The 17,004-nt window shown below is 40.7% G+C and overlaps 1 protein-coding gene across 1 annotated transcript in view; it reads right to left on the minus strand.

Annotated features, from left to right (window-relative positions):
* Window positions 1-13,227: 13,227 nt before the first annotated feature.
* SLC22A4 (solute carrier family 22 member 4) overlaps window positions 13,228-17,004 on the minus strand; it is a 50,975-nt gene continuing 47,198 nt past the window's right edge. The window contains exon 10 of the mRNA XM_066388232.1: window positions 13,228-13,459. Coding sequence (XP_066244329.1) covers window positions 13,258-13,459 — 202 coding nt within the window. The 3' untranslated portion in view covers window positions 13,228-13,257. The remainder of the gene's footprint in view (window positions 13,460-17,004) is intronic.

Genomic DNA, 17,004 nt, shown 5'->3' on the forward strand with positions numbered 1-17,004 from the left:
CAGGTGGGCGGGCCCGGCCGCCGAGTGCACCTGCTGCTCGGCGCGGGGGTTCCAGCCCCAGAAGCCCTGGCTCCAGTAGGGAAGGCGGGAAGACGGGTGGTCCCCACGTGGAAGCTAAGAGCGCTGCCCACCGCGCCGGGGGGCGGAGAAGATGGGGGCCGGCACACGGTGGCTAGCGGGTAGCGAGACTCAGTTACAGTTTTAAAAATACCGCCCCCCTGGAAGGAGACTTGGCTTGGGTTAGTGACCATACAATGCAATACACCTATGATGTATTTATTATAGAACTGTACACCTGAAACCTACATAATTTTATTGACCAGTGTCACCCCAAAAAATTCAATTTAAAAATACCTCCCTCACCCTACAACTTTTTGCGGAGGCTGACAAGGGAACTGGGACTGGCCCAGGGTCTCACTGTAGTTAGCTGCTGCTGACACCCATATATGAGTGACAGGGGTTATTTTCAAACCGGAACCGTTAACTACCCAAATGGAGAGACTGGGAGCAATGACTTTGAATTCTACGTCGTGTCCTTTTCATGTTTTGGTCTGTAAAAAGTCCTTTTGTTGTCCTTTAACGTGTGGGAACAAATGTAAAAATTTATCTTCAAGGTTATTGTCTATCCTACCCTAGGATTCTTCTCAGATTAGTTGTTTCTGCACAGATGTTAACTCGGCAGTTACTGGCAATTAAAAAACACAAACAAAAAACCAAAAAACCATAAGGCAATTCTAAAACTTCACTGTCCAACAAAGTAGCTAAGTTTGTAATTTAAAATTTTCTAGTAGCCATATTAACAAAGTTACCAGATTTAGCTACTAAAAATATAAGACATAGTTAAAATTTGAATTTCAAATAAACAATAAATAATTTTATTATATTAAAATATATTAAGGAACATATAAAACTCAAATGAAACTGGGAATCCTGTATGTTTTCTGGCAACCCTACATATTAAAAAAGTAAAAAGAAATGGGTCAAATTAATTTTAATATACTTAATATGTCCACAATATTATCATTTTATCATGTAATCAATATAGAAATTATTGAGACATTTTACATTCCTATATTAAAAATATTGATCAGCCTGACCAGGCGGTGGCACAGTGGATAGAGCATTGGGCTGGGATGAGGAAGACCCAGGTTCGAGACTCCAAGGTTGCCAGCTTGAGTGCGGGCTCATCTGGTTTGAGCAAAGCTCACCATCTTGGACCCAAGGTCACTGGCTCGAGCAAGGGGTTTCTCGTCTGCTGAAGGCCCGTCTGCTGAAGGCCCGCAGTCAAGGCACATATGAGAAAGTAATCAATGAACAACTAAGGTGTTGCAACGAAAAACTAATGATTGATGCTTCTCATCTCTCCGTTCCTGTCTGTCTGTCCCTGTCTATCCCTCTCTCTGACTCTCTCTGTCTCTGTAAAAAATAAAAAATAAAAAAATCAAATATATATAGGTCAAATATATATAAATATAAATTTTATTTATATATAAATAAAATCACACACACACACATATAATGTCAAGAAACCAGTGTGTGGTTTTATAGCACATTTCAATTTGGATTAGCCACACTTTACGTGCTCAGTAGCCACATGTAGCTAGTGGCTGTCTTATTGGACAGCACTGTTCTAAAGCCTGTAAGAATTAAGGCTGCTAAATTTAAAATTGCAGCATATTCCTTTTTATAATAACAGTGGCTTAGTGATAGAAAACTAAATGTACATTTTGAAATGTAATCTGTTGGATAAACACTTCAATAGTGATTATATTCTAAATTGAAAATAAAGAGAGAATAGGAAGGTAACTTTGCCAGTGTGTTTTACACAGGAAATATTAACATTTCCATAAAGCATAGTAGATTTTTAAAAATATTAGGATAAAAAATGTTAATACAGGTTTTAGTCATTTTATTTACATTTACTGTTCAGTATTCCTGCTTCCTGAGGGTGGTTTGCTATCTCTTCAGAAATGTACTTCTTTCCAACATCTTATCTCAAGTAACAGTCTTTTTCTGGAACTAACTGAAAAGGAAAACCAAGCTACTTAAACATAAACTTGTTTCTTGTATGGACTGTCAAATTTACTTGACTATTTCAAAATAAATGAAAGCTTCTACCAGAAGGCTGCTGATCTCTGTTCAGACTAAGGGGTAGAGTGAAGAAATATGGTCAATCTGCTAAATCACTAAAAGCAAGTAGGTTGAGGCATGAGGCAATGATTCTGTTGTTGTTCTAATAGATGATGGACTTGAACATTTTGAAATTTCTAGTCCCCGAGTCAGTGCCTGGATATACATCTGGATGTATAACAGACCTTCAGAAGTCCCTCTAATTACCCCCCCCCCCCAGGACCTAACAAGACCATCTGACATCCATTATCCCGACCACCTGGCATCTGACTGAAAGCTGTCTGGGACCAGTCCTGGATCAGCGGGTAATTTGCACTACAATAAGAACTTTTAATGTTTCTTTCTTCTTTGGGTCGCTTCTGGGCTTTTTGCCTAGCTGTGTTCCTATTTGCAAACTCTAAGACCTTTGAATAAACATCATTTATTTCTAGGCAAAGCCTCCAGACTCCGAGTCTGATCAAACAAGTTGAAAAAAATCTTATTCTAAGAAATATCAGTTGGGCAACAGAAAACAATCCTGAAAGGGTCTGAAAATAATTTGATAGGCTACCAAAGAAGAGGCAGATCTTTAGAAAAGAAAAATTTGTCATTGATGGCTTGTCTACCTGCACAAAGAGCAACCTGGGAAGGTACCTTCCAGTTCTTGGTGGGGCAGTATTTGAAAGTCTTATTATTATTACTTTTTGTAAGAGAGAGAGGAAGGGACAGGAAGAAGAGAGATGAGAAGCGTCAACTTATTGTTGCTTCACTTTAGTTGTTTATTAATTGCTTCTTATTAATGCCTTGACTTGGGGTCTCATGCCAAGCCAGTGACTCCTTGCTCAAACCAGTGATCTTGGGCTCAAGCCACAGACCATGGGCTTCTAGCTAGCCAGCAACCCCATGTTCAAGCTGGCAAGCCTGCATTCAAGCCGAGGAGCTTGGGCAACCTCAGGGTTTTGAGCTGGGGCCTTGAACATCCTGGGCCAGTGCTCAATTCACTGAGCCACCACCAGTCAGGTGTGAATGCTATTATTATTTAAATTACATTTTTTAAAAGACAGATTGAATTCTGAATCTGAGAGACTCAGTTACCTGAGGCCCCTTAACCTTTAAGATTTTGAATTAGCACGTTCTTATCTTACACAGAGAGAAAATAAAACATATACAGTGTGTCTGTAAATTCATGGTGCACTTTTGACCGGTCACAGGAAAGCAACAAAAGACGATAGAAATGTGAAATCTGCACCAAATAAAAGAAAAACTCTCCTAGTTTCATACCTATTCAGTGCAGTTCAATGTGGACTCATGCACAGATTTTTTAGGGCTCCTTAGGTAGCTATCTCGTATAGCCTCTACAGACTCGTCACTGACTGATGGCCTACCAGAACGGGGTTTCTCCACCAAACTGCTGGTTTTCTTCAACTGCTTATCCCACCGAGTATTGTTATTCCTATGTGGTGGCGCTTCGTTATAAACGCGCCGATATTCACGTTGCACTTTGGTCACGGATTTGAATTTAGCGAGCCACAGAACACACTGAACTTTCCTCTGTACTGTCCACATCTTGACTGGCATGGCCCTGGGCTGCTCCGCTGTATACACGGTGTTACGTCATCATCTGCGCATGCGCACATGCTGCCACATCATCCTACAGAAACTTGGAAGGGTTTTCCTTTTATTTGGTGCAGATTTCACATTTCTATCGTCTTTTGTTGCTTTCCTGTGACCGGTCAAAAGTGCACCATGACTTTACGGACACACTGTATATGCAAAGAGCAGATTCAGGTTTAGAACTTTAGATTAAATGGATTAAAACTCCAGCAGATGTGGTAGTTGATCTTCAAGATAGCACCCAATGATTCCTGGTATTCATACCCTTGTTAGGTCCCTCCTACTTTGTACCAGGATTGGTGACCAATAGCATTAGCAGAAGTGATATTTTGTCACTTCAGTGATAATATTTTAAAAGATTTCCCCTTTCTCTCTTTCTCTTTCTTTGGGAGAAGCAAGGTGCCATATAGGCCCATGTGGTGGCAAGAAATGGAAAATCCTGCCAACAGCCAGCGAGGACCCGAGGCGTCTGACCATCACGTAGGTGAGATTGTTAGAGCCACTTCAGCACTTGAGTCTTAAATGGCTGCAGCCCAGTCAAGAGCCTGACTACAACCTCAGGAGAGACCATGAGCTGGAACCACCCAGCTAAGAGGTGCCCACATTCCTGACCTTCAGAAACTGTGAAAGATAAAAAATATTTGTTGTTTTAAGCTGCTAAATTTGAGGGGGTAATTTTTTATGCAGCAATAAATCACTAATACACAGATTATTAATACATTGAATTAAAATTAGCTATACTTATGAGTTTAATTTTGATTATTGAGCCTAAAGAAGCACCTTATGAACTGTGTTCTCCATAGATTTGGATATGTCCATAGGTTATATGGATTAGAGCAGTCAGCAGCTACTTGCCTGAGGAAGAGGAAACTTGCCAAGAAAGAACTGCTCTGGGAAAAGAGAGTAGAGATTCCAGACTAAGCCCAATATTCCAGCTTCAGCATCAGAATGGAGGATGATGCAGAAGATCTGGCTTGTCCAGCTTCTGCTGCTGATCTCAGAGTTTTTGGAAAGTGGACCTTGAGTAAAATCTGAAATATCTATTTTTTTTTGTATTTTTCTGAAGTTGGAAACAGGGAGGCAGTCAGGCAGACTCCCGCATGCGCCCGACCGGGATCCACCCGGCATGCCCACCAGGGGGCGATGCTCTGCCCATCTGTTGCAACTAGAGCCATTCTAGCTCCTGAGGCAGAGGCCATGTAGCCATCCTCAGCGCCCAGGTCAACTTTGCTCCAATGGAGCTTTGGCTGCGGGAGGGGAAGAGAGAGACAGAGAGGAAGGAGAGGGGGAGGGGTGGAGAAGCAGATGGGTGCTTCTCCTGTGTGCCCTAGTCAGGAATTGAACCCGGGACTCCTGCACGCCAGGCCAACGCTCTACCACTGAGCCAACCAGCCAGGGCTGAAATATCTATTTTTGCTAAGATCTCTCTGAGACATTGTTTGCTGCAGCCCCAGAACATTAGCGTAGGACCCAAGAATGGAGGAACAGGAGTCTGTCCACCTCATCAGACAGCATTTCTGGTGGCATGTCATCACCCATGCATGTAAACCTTAGGGGCACAGCAGAGCAGCTGCAGTGGAGCCTGCGCAGCAGGACTTCGTCATCGCTGGGTCTGCAGTACTTTTGTGCTCTTCCTCAGGTGCCCACTGCAGACTCCTCCAAAAAATTGACAGAAAAGGCTGCCCAACTGTGAGCATTCATGAGCCCGACTATGGTGGAGGTTTGACTTAGAGGGTGAGGGGGGTTGCATAAATAGAAGGGCCAGAGAAATCACCTTACTACTGTTAGTGGTCCTGCATTTTAACCCCGGACTGAATTGGTCTGGACACATAGGTAACTAATTATGATGAGAATGGGCTCATTCTGCAGATTAGAAAAGTTAGATTATCAAATACTTTGAGAAATTTTTTAAGGACTTGGATATCCAAACTTTCACGTTGAATGTGTGTAATTTCCAATGTGAAAGTCCACAATTAGGCTTCATGAGCTACAGGAGAGTTTTATAATCTCATATAAATAATTACACATTGCTACCAACTTGAGTGACAGTAGGAATCCAAACTCATTCCCTTCCAAGTATACTTACAAAAAATAAAATGTGAAATATATTGCTTGTATTTTAAGGACTGGTTATCACATTCTAGAATAGATGGAAAAGACACTCATAATGGCTAATTTTAGAAATACAAGTTTTCCGAAAAGGGTTTTCTGTATGTGTGTGTGTGTGTGTGTGTGTGTGAGAGAGAGAGAGAGAGAGAGAGAGAGAGAGAGAGAGAGACATAGAAGAAAAATTGGATCACTAATGTTATTTACTTCTTCATTCATTCAGCAAATATTTGAATAGACTGTTATGTGCCCAACACTGCTCTGGCTTATGGGAATTGAGAAAGAGACAAGATATTTGTTCTCTTGAAGCTCATATTTGAGTTGGGGGATGGGGAAGCTGACAATAAACTTGAAAAAATAAAAACACATTTCCAATACAGGTATACCTTGGAAATATTGCAGGTGCAGTTCCTAAATAAAGAAAATATTGCAGGCCCTGGCCAGTTGGCTCAGTGGTAGAGCGTCGGCCTGGTGTGTGGGGATCCCGGGTTCAATTCCCGGCCAGGGCACACAAGAGAAGCGCCCATCTGCTTCTCCACCCCTCCCCCTCTTCTTCCTTTCTGTCTCTCTCTTCCCCTCCCACAGCCAAGGTTCCACTGGAGCAGTTTGCCCGGGCGCTGAGGATGGCTCTGTGGCCTCTGCCTCAGGCGCTAGAATGGCTCTGATTGTGGCAGAGCATCGCCCCCTGGTGGGCATGCTGGGTGGATCCCGGTCGGGCACATGAGAGAGTCTGTCTGACTGCCTCCCCGTTTCCAACTTCAGAAAAATTAAAAAAAAAAAAATTTGCAGTAAAGCAAGTTGAAATATTTTTGCTTGTAGACGGTCCTGCCTTCTATTTGTAAAAATCATAACATCTGTCAAGTGCAATAAAATGAAATGCAATAAAACAAGGTCTGCCTGTGGTGGTCAGGGCAAAGAAGAAATAAAAGAGGGTGATGGCATAAAGAGTTACAGTCAGTGGGGGGCTACTTTAGATTGAATGGTGAGTGAATACTTTTCTAAGAAGGTGGTATCTGAGCTGAGATGCAAGGGATGAGAAGAAACCTATCATGTGAAGATCTGGGAAGAGAGTGTACCAAGCAGTGGGGCAGCGAGTGCAAAGGCTGTGAGGTAAGGGCATGCACTTGAGGGGTTCAAATCACAAAGGGAATACCAGCGTGGTCAGAGCATACTGATCAAAGAGAATAGCCATGCAACATGAGGTCAGAGACCTTGGCCAGAGGCCAGTACATATGGAGACCACAACATCTAGTGCCTCGTAAACAGCGGCACGGAGTTCTTTTTTGTTTGTTCTTTGATTTTTCAATTGCAAGTGGCAAGAAGTATGAATTTTATTCCAGGCACAATGAGAAACTATCAGAGTCTGTTTAAGCAGAGAAAGGATAAGATGTGATTTCTAATAAAAAAAAAAAAAAAGGAGCACTTTGGCTGCTATGTGGAGAGTTAACTGAAAAGGATTAATCAGGTTGATGAGTTAGGGAATTATTGCAGCATCATAGGCAAGAGCATGTGATGGCCTGAACCAGAGTAGTGTCAGTGGAAGCTATACATGGATTAATGTAGGATACATTTTGGAAGCAAAAGATAACATGACTTACTGTTGGATATGGGCATGAAGGAGGAAATTAAAAATGACTCCTAGATTTTTGGACTAAACTACTTGGTTGCTTTGGTGCCAGTATTTGAAAGGAAAAAATTGAGTGTTTGGGAAATTAAAATTTTCCTTTAATTAAAAAAACTTGTCTGACTTATGGTGGCACAATGGATACAATGTTGACTGGGACGCTGAGGTTCCAAATTTAAAATCTCAAGGTCGCCAGCTTGAACACAGACTCATCTGGCCTGAGTGCAGGCTCACCAGCTTGAGCACAGGGTTGCTGGCTTGAAGCCCAATGTTGCTGGCACGAGCAAGGGGTCACTGGCTTGGCTGGAGCCCCCTGGTCGAAGCATCTATGAGAACCAATTAATGAACAACTAAAGTGAAGCAACTACAAGCTGATGCTTCTCATCTCTCTCCCTTCCTGTCTGTCTCTAGCTCTTTTTTTCTGGCAAAAATATTTTTTTTATTGTGGTAAAAGACATAAAATTTATCATCTTAACCATTTTTAAATGTGCAGTTTAGTAGTATTAAGTATATTGTGTACAACCATTACCCACCATCCATCTCTAGAACTCTTCATCTTGAAAAACTGAAACGTACCTACTGAACAATAATTCTGCATTTTCCATCCTCTTCCAGCCCTTAGCAATCATCCTTCTGCTTTCTGTCTCAATGAATTTGACCACTCTAGGTACCTTATATAAATGGGATCATACAGTATTTGTTCTTTTGTGACTGGTTTATTTCACTCAGCATACTGCCTTTAAGGTTCCTTTGTGCTATAGTATATGTCAGAATTTCCTTCCTTTTAAACACTGAATAATATTCCACTGTGTCTATATGCCACAGTTTGTTTTTCCATCCACCTGTTGATGGACACTGGTTGTGAATAATGTTGCTGTGAACATGAGTGTATAAATAGCTCTTCAAGACCCTGCTTTCAATTCTTTTGGGTATGTGCCCAGAAGAATTTCTGGATTATATGGTAATTTTGTGTTTCATTTTTTGAGGAACTGCCACACCATTTTCTATTGGGACTGTGCTATTTTATAGGTCTAACAACAGTGCACAAAGTTTCTAGTTTCTATACATTCTCACTAATATTTATTATTTTCTATGCTTTTATAGTAGCCATCCTAATGAGTGTGAGGTTCTATCTCATTATAGTTTTGATTTATATTTCCTTAATGATAGTGATGTTGAAGATCATTTCATGTGCTTGTTGGCAATTTGTATATCTCCTTTGGAGAAATGTTTATTCAAGTCATCTGCTCATTTTAAACTCAGGTTGTTTGCTTGTTGTTGAGTGTAGGAGTTCTTTATTCTGAATATTAACCCTCTCAGCTATATGAATTGCAAATGTTTTCTCCCATTCCATAAGTTGCTTTTTTACTTTCTTGACTATGTCCTTTTATGTGCAGAAATTTTAAATTTTTATGGAGTTCAATTTATCTATCTTTTCTTTCTTTGCTTGTGCAAGAGTTTTATTTAAAACATAAAAAATAGGCCCTAGGTTGGCTCAGTGGATATAGAGTGTCAGCCCAGCATGTAGATATCCCAGGTTCAATCCCTGGTCAGAGCACACATGAGAAGCGACCATCTGTTTCTCTTCCCCTCCCTCTCTCCGTTCTCTCTCTTCTTTTCTCTCAGCCAGTGGCTTGATTGGTGCAAGCATCGGACCTAGGTGCTGAGGATAGCTTGGTTGACTCAAGCATTGGCCCTAGATGGGGGTTGCCAGGTGGATCCCAGTAGGGGCGCATGTGGGAATCTATCTCCCCTCCTCTCACTTAAAAAAACATAAAAATAAACTTATATTTAATATATTAATATTTTTTACTTATTTTAAAATATAATTTGGAGACAGCTGAATATATGAGACCGAAGGTCATAGAAGAGGTTAGCATGAACTGTAAATTAGGGAGTTATCCACATGTGGACAAAAAAGGGGCCACACACTAAACCTGACAGGCTCAGGGGAGGCCTTAAACAGTCAGAGACCGAAAGTAACTACATAGGGTGGTCTGAACATAAATATTCCTCACTCAAAGCAGGTCCTAGGCCTGTAGCTTCCTTGATAAAGGTCGATCTTTACCTTAATGAGCCTATTATCTTTTTGCATCTAAGATAATATACCTTTGAAGTGTCACAGTAATCTTCTTTCCAGACCCCTCAGAGCACAGTCTCCCGCCAGAACAGGAGACCGCAGAACTCCCACTGTTACCTTGTTCCTTACATAACATCTCTGTGTGCTGTGAATGATGACTGTTAAGTATTCTGTACCCATCAATGTAAAAGAAGTATGAATCTCTCCATTTCACTTTTTATTCAGCCCTAGAGATTTTCCTGTTTTGCTTTTTCTCCCCTCCCTAATCTACCACCAGTGTATCCCATGTAACCCTCCTTATCTCTCTTCCTTTGATTCTAATGTAGAAAATGAGGGCAAAACTGCCATCCTTCAGAGCATTTTCTGAGTCTGTTGAGATTTTGCTTCTCAGCCCTTGTCAGTTTGGCTCAATTAAACTCATAAAAATTTTCTATAGGTTTGGACGTTTCTTGCAGCGATACACATGTTGATGGTATTTAAAGCCACAGTGTGGACAAAATCACCCAAGAGAGAAGAGACATAGGAATTAGGTCTCCTTATCGGATAGAGTCATCTTTGAGTAAGATTCCATAGGAAGGTATCAAGAAGCTTTTACTCAGTTAAATTTGGATAATATAAATTGATGATCTTAATATGCTCTTCTGAGCTAGATGCCAGGTTAGGGTGGAAGTTAGAAAGCCCTGGGCAAGTATGAAACCTGCTTGCTGTTGTATTATTACAATAATAACATTAAAAATAGCCCAAATTAGAACACTGGTTGGTCTGCCTCCAAGCCTACACTCTTAATTATTAATCCTACATACATCTCAATATACTAAAAAAATGGAGTCTAGCCCTCAGCCCTTACCAACTTACTACATTTGGTCTCCTTGGGTTTCATTCATATCACCACTGTCACATCTTTGTGGTGATGAATGGTCCAAGACAGATGGCACTGAACCTGTCACCTTAGTTAGGCTGACTTTCAGTCTCTTGTTTGTAACACACTGGATCTAAACTTAACACTGAGCCAAGTTCTCATACACACCAAATAAAAGAAAAGAAGGTAGATGGACAAAGCATATTAGGACCAACAGAAATTGTCATACTTTTTATTCCATTTTCTCTTCAATCTAGATACTATGGTCTTTTGCTTTAGTTAATCTCAGTTCCTCCATTGTCTTGTCGTCCTCACCTGGACTGCAAAGCCTCTGATCCAACCATTAATGCATATCACTCCAACCCTGGGACACTGGGGGAAATCACACAACCATGTGAATTGGTGTCTCTACAAATTTACATTTCCAATCACAGCTGGACCCTCAACACACTTGAGCCTCTGCCAACCTATATGGTTCTCCAACCCATAATGATGGCCCTTCTCTCCTGTACCTTAATTCGGCAGCTTTGATTGAGAGTAAAAGTCAAATAGTTTGGCTTATCATGGGCTTAGATTTTGCAAGATGAGTAAACAAAAGGACTAGGATATCATGTGAATGAATTGAGGGGATCATAAGGTATAGAGTGGAAGGGAAAGGAAAGGATGTCAAGGTCAGAGCTGAAGGGTCAGGAGGAAAATAAAAGGTCCTGGAATGAGGTGGTTATTGTGACTGATAGGGTCATCTAAGGTGTGCCCTTGGCAGGGAGGCATTGAGGTACAGGTAAAGATCAAGAGCTATGAGGTTGAGGTGCAGGATTACTCAGCCTTCTAAGCACGAAATGCATCACCACTCCTGGATGGGTTCCAGAAAGCTCACAGAATGTGGACAAGAAACTGGGCAGATTGTTGGTAACAGCAACCAGAAGGCACAGTGCAAACCTTGAAGGAGGCATTTTATAGATGTGAAGGTGAAGAAGTTATGGTTTGGAAATGGCAGTGGGGAACAAGCAAAATGCTGAGACCTTAACCGGCTCTGAAGTCTCAGGAAGTGGAAAATGAACAGCCTCCATTTGAGAGGAAGAACCCTGAGGGAAGTGGAGTGATCAGGGGAAGGCAGGTCTCTGTCAAGGCCAGGACATAGAACAACAAGGGATGCACTTGCCGGAGGAGACCTGTTTGTCCACAACGGAATGTGGGTTTCACAGTAGCAGGGAAAGCAACAGTTGGAGGGTGAGATGTGTGTGAGTACAAGAGAGTATTTGACAAGAAGGATTATATTTGCCATTATGGAGAAAGATGATTTCAAGGTTCTCAAATTTGGGCTTAATGCCTGACTGGTGGCAATGCAGTGTATAGAGCTTTGACTCAGAACTCTGAGATTCCGGGTTTGAAACACCAAGATTGCCAGTTTAAGTGTAGGATTATCATAATCCCAAGGTTGCTGGTTTGAGCAAGGGGTCACTGACTTAGCTTGAGCACCCTCTACCCCTACCCCTGCCCAGTTAAAAAGCACGTATGAGAAGCAATCAATGAACATCTAGTAAAGCAACTACAAGCTGATGCTTCTCATCTCTCTCATTCTTCTCTTTCCCTTCCTGTCTCTATCTCTAAAAAAAAAAAAAAAAAAAAAAAGAACCCACCAATGAATGCATAAATAAGTGGAACAATAAATTGATGTTTTTCTCTCTCTTGCTCTCTCTTTTTTTAAAAAAAAAAATCAAAACATTAAAAAAAAATCAGGTTTAAGACTTCTGGCCAGGGCCAGAATAATCTTTCCCAATGTTCCAAGGCAGTGGGTAATAGTTCAAATCCTCATAACATTTTATAATCCATTCAGTGGCCTGTTAAATATAACCTCAGTGATAAGGTAATTTGCCTCAACGGAACAAGTTTGGCTGGGTCCAAATCAGGGGAGAGGTGACTGCTGCTCACATTGAGTGGAGAAAAGATATAAAAATGTCCAGGCCTTGGAGGGAGAAAGGACTTTGACTTGTGTTTCAGTTCTACAGAGCTCTGCCCCAAGTGGGGCACTGGGCTAGTTGCTGGGGCCACAAAGGATTTACCATCTGGCTGGACGGAGCCCACTAAGATCAGGAACTTTGCATTTTTCATGGTCTTCATTTTTGCTTCCTAAAACCTCACACTTAGTTGAAACTCAATAAAAGTTTTTATTTTTATTTATTTATTTTTGACAGAGACAGAGTCAGAGAGAGGGACAGATAGAGACAGATAGGAAGGGAGAGAGATGAGAAGCATCAATTCTTTGTTGTGGCACCTTAGTTGTTCACTGATTGCTTTCTCATATGTGCCTTGAACGGGAGGCTACAGCAGAGCGAGTGACCCCTTGCTCAAGCCAGCGAACTTGGGTTCAAGCCAGCGACCTCTGGGCTCAAGCTAGCGACCATGAGATCACATCTATGATCCCATGCTCAAGCCAGTGACCCCGCGCTCAAGCTGGTGAGCCCATGCTCAAGCCAGCAACCTTTGGGTTTCAAACCTGGGTCCTCCACATCCCAGTCTGATGCTATATATCCATTGTGCCACTGCCTGGTCAGGCAAAAATTTTTTTTTTTTAAACATCTTTATGATTATAAAAATAATTTGTTATTTGTAAAACACTTAAAAATTTTAAAATTATTTATTTATTCATTTTAGAGAGGAGAGAGAGAAAGGGGGAGGAATAGGGAACATCCACTTTCATATGTGCCTTGACCAGGAAAGCCCAGGGTCTCAAACCAGTGACCTCAGCATTCCAGGTCAACGCTTTATCAACTGTGCCAACCCAGATCAGGCAAAATAATTCTTAAACACTGCTGTTTTTAAAGGGTGAATAATCTTTCTTTCTTTCTTTTTTTTTTTTTTAACTCAGTGAGAGGAGGGGAGGCAGAGACAAACTGTTGCACACACCCCAACCAGGATCCACCTGACAAGCCCACTAGGGGGTGACGCTGTACCCATATGGGGTGTTGCTCCATTGCTCAGCAACCAAGCTGTTCTCAACACCTGAGGCAGAGACCATGAAGCCATCCTCAGTGCCTGGGGCCAACTCGCTCCAATCAAACCATGGCTGCAGGAGGGGAAGAGAGAGGGAGAGAGAGAGAAGTGAGAGTAGGAGGGGTGGAGAAGCAGATGGACGCTTCTCCTGTGTGCCCTGACCAGGAATCAAACTTGGGACATCCACATGCTGGGCAGATGCTCTATCTACCACTAAGCCAATCAGCCAGGGCCAGAATACTCTTTCCTAGGGACACACCATTATTTATTTAACATTATCATACTTGTTTTTTATTGAGGTAAAAAAAACCATGTAACATTACATTTTACCATCTTAAGCATTTTCAGTATACAGTTCAATAATGTTAAGTATATTTACATTGTTGTACACAGATCTCTAGGACTCTTTCATCTTGTAAAACTGACACCCACTAGTGCCCCCTCCTCCCTTTCCCACCAGCCCTTGGTAACCATTTTCTACTTTCTGTTCCTACAATTTTCAGTATTTTGGATACTTCGCATGAATGGACTCATACAGTATCTGTCCTTTTGTGATTTGTTCAGCATAATGTCCTTGGGGTTTATCCATGTTATATAGCATGTGACAGGATTTCCTTCTTTTTTAAAGACTACATAATATTTCACTGGATGTATCTACCACATTTTCTTTGTAAACATATGGGTTGCTACCAGCTTTTGGCTATTATGAAAAGTGCTTTGATAGACATAGGGGTGCAACTAGCTGAGATCCTGTTTGAATTATTTTGATATATACCCAGAAGTGGGGTTGCTGATCAGATAATACTTCTATTTTTAATATTTTGAGCAACCGCTATACTGTTTTCCACAGTAACTGCACCATTTTACATTTCTACAATGGTGCACAAAGATTTTACTTTCTTTAAGTCCGAATGAACATTTATTTTCTGTTCTTTTGATAGAAGCCATCTTAATAAGTGTAAAGTGGTATCTCGTTGTGGTTATGATTTGCATTTCCTTGACGATTAGTGATGCTGAGCAGTGTTTCACATGCTTGCTGACCATTTGTCTTCTTTTGAGAAATGTCTATTCAAATCCTTAGTTCATTTAAAACCAGGTTGTCTGTTGTTGAGTTGTAAAAGTTCCTTTTACATTCTGAATAGTAACCCTATGTCAGATATATGATTTGCAAATATTTTCTCTAGGTTGCCTTTTCACTCTGTTGTTTCCTGGGGCACTGAGAAATGTTTAAGTTTGATGCACTCCTATTTGCCCTTGTTTGTGTTTATTGCCAGTGCTTTTGGTGACATATCCAGAAGTCATGGTCAAACTCAATGTCCTGAAGTGTTTCTTTTCATAGTTTTATAGTTGTAGGTTTTACATTTGGGTCTTTAATTTCTGAGTTAATTTTTATACATGGTGTAAGGTGTGAGTCTAAACTCATTCTTTTGCATGTGCATATCCAGTTTTAACAAAACCATTTGTTGAAGAGACTATCCTTTCCCCATTGTGTAGTCTTGGCACCCTGTTGAAAATCATTAGGACATATATGCAGTTTATTTCTGGGTTCTTTATTCTCTTCCATTGGTCTCTAGATCTCTCTTTATGCTAGTACCACATTATCTTAATTACTACTGCTTTGTAGTATGTTTGAAACCATAAAGCAGGGGTCGGGAAACTTTTTGGCTGAGAGAGCCATAAACACCACATATTTTAAAATGTAATTCCATGAGAGACATACAATGACTCGTGTACAGTACGCATTATCCAATAAAAATTTGGTGTCTCAAAGGACAGCTGTGATTGGCTCCAGCCACCCGCAACTACAAACATGAGCGGTAGGAAATGAATGGATTGTAATACATGAGAATGTTTTATATTTTTAACATTATTATTTTTTTTATTAAAGATTTGTCTCCCTGGCCGGATGGATTGGTTGGTTGGATCATCATCTGGAAGCGCAGAGGTTGTGGGTTTGATCCCTGGTTGGGGCACATACAGGAACAGATCGTTGATCCTATCCCTCTCTCTCTCCCTTTCTCTCTCTCTTAAATCAATAAAATAAAATAAACATTAAAAATAAAAGATTTGTCTGCGAGTGAGATGAAGCCATCAAAAGAGCCACATCTGGCTCGCGAGCCACAGGTTCCTGACCCCTGCCAAAAGTATAACGTCGCCAACTCTGTTCTTCTTTCTTAAGATTGTTTTGGCTATTTGGGATCCCTTGAATAACATATGAATTTTAGGATGGATTTTTCCTAGTTCTGCAAAAATGTCATTGGGATTTTGATAGAGATTGCACTGAATCTGTAGATCACTTTGGTTAGCATGGACATTTTAATGACACCTGAGTCTTCCAATCCATGAACATGGGAGGTCTTTCCATTTATTACTATCTTGTTTGGTTTCTTTTAGCAATGGTTTGTATTTTCAGTGTACAAATCTTTCACCTCCTTTTTAAGATGAGACTTAGTTTTTAAAGATTGCCAATAATTCTGTGATAAACATCTATGTGCATAATTATTTCGTATCTCTCTGATTATTTCCTAATTGTAGAGTTAATACCTCAAAAAAAAAAAATCCAAGCATTTTAAGGCTATAAAAACACTTAGGCAATTTGTTTTCTAGAAAAATAAATCTACATTTCCACCAGAAGAATATGGGAATGTATTTAATTATATTCTCATCAATCTCAAACACTGTCATTCTGTTACCTTTGCCATTTGCTAGTTGAGAAACCGCATCACATTGTCACTTCAATCAGCATTCTTTTGGTTACTTATGAAGCAGAACACTATTTGTATGTTTATTGACCAATGTTTTCTTGTTTGAAAACTAATAATTAGTTTTGCTTCTTTAACTATAATAATTATACATTTATTCATTTTTCAACAAATATTTATTGAGCATCGACTCTGTGCCAAGCACTGTCCTAAGTATTGGGGATGTAGAGCGGTCCTCATGGAATGTAAGGGAGCACTTCATGCGGAAGGAGAAGGACAAGAATCAAAATGAAGCAAACTAGTTAGGATGTCAGAGGGTAACAAGCACTATGGAAGAAAATGAAGCAGGGATGGGTACAGTGAGGACAGAGAACAAAATACAATTTAAAATAGAGTGGCCAGGTAAAGATTAAGCAGATGACATTGGAACAAAGACAGAGGAAGTAAGGGAGCAAGTTATGCAGATTCCTGGGAAAAGCATTCCCAGTAAGAGGGAACTTATAAAAGCATATCTAGAGTGTTCAAAGAAGAACAAGGCCTGGGTAGCTGGAATAAAGAAAGCAACTGAGAGAGTAAAAGGAGATGCAGTCAGAGAGCTAGAGTGGGCCCAGTGCTCGCTTCGGCAGCACATATACTGAAGAGTGGGGCACACAGAGGGGGGCCCTGGAAGCTGGGTGACCGTCCCATTCTACCCACTCAGGGTCATGGCATGCTGCTGTTCAAGGCTTAATAAAATGGAATAACTTCTTCACTTAGGTTTTATACTTTTCTTATTAATATTATTTCTAGGTGTTTTATGTTTTTATGATTATGAATGGAAGCTGTTTCTTCCAGTATATTTTCTAGCTGGCCTATTTCTAGCACATAAAAAGTGGATAATTCTTATATGCCTCTACTTAAACTGAACCTATCATGT

Source organism: Saccopteryx leptura, chromosome 6 (genome assembly GCF_036850995.1).
Source record: "Saccopteryx leptura isolate mSacLep1 chromosome 6, mSacLep1_pri_phased_curated, whole genome shotgun sequence".
Classification (NCBI taxonomy): domain Eukaryota; kingdom Metazoa; phylum Chordata; class Mammalia; order Chiroptera; family Emballonuridae; genus Saccopteryx; species Saccopteryx leptura.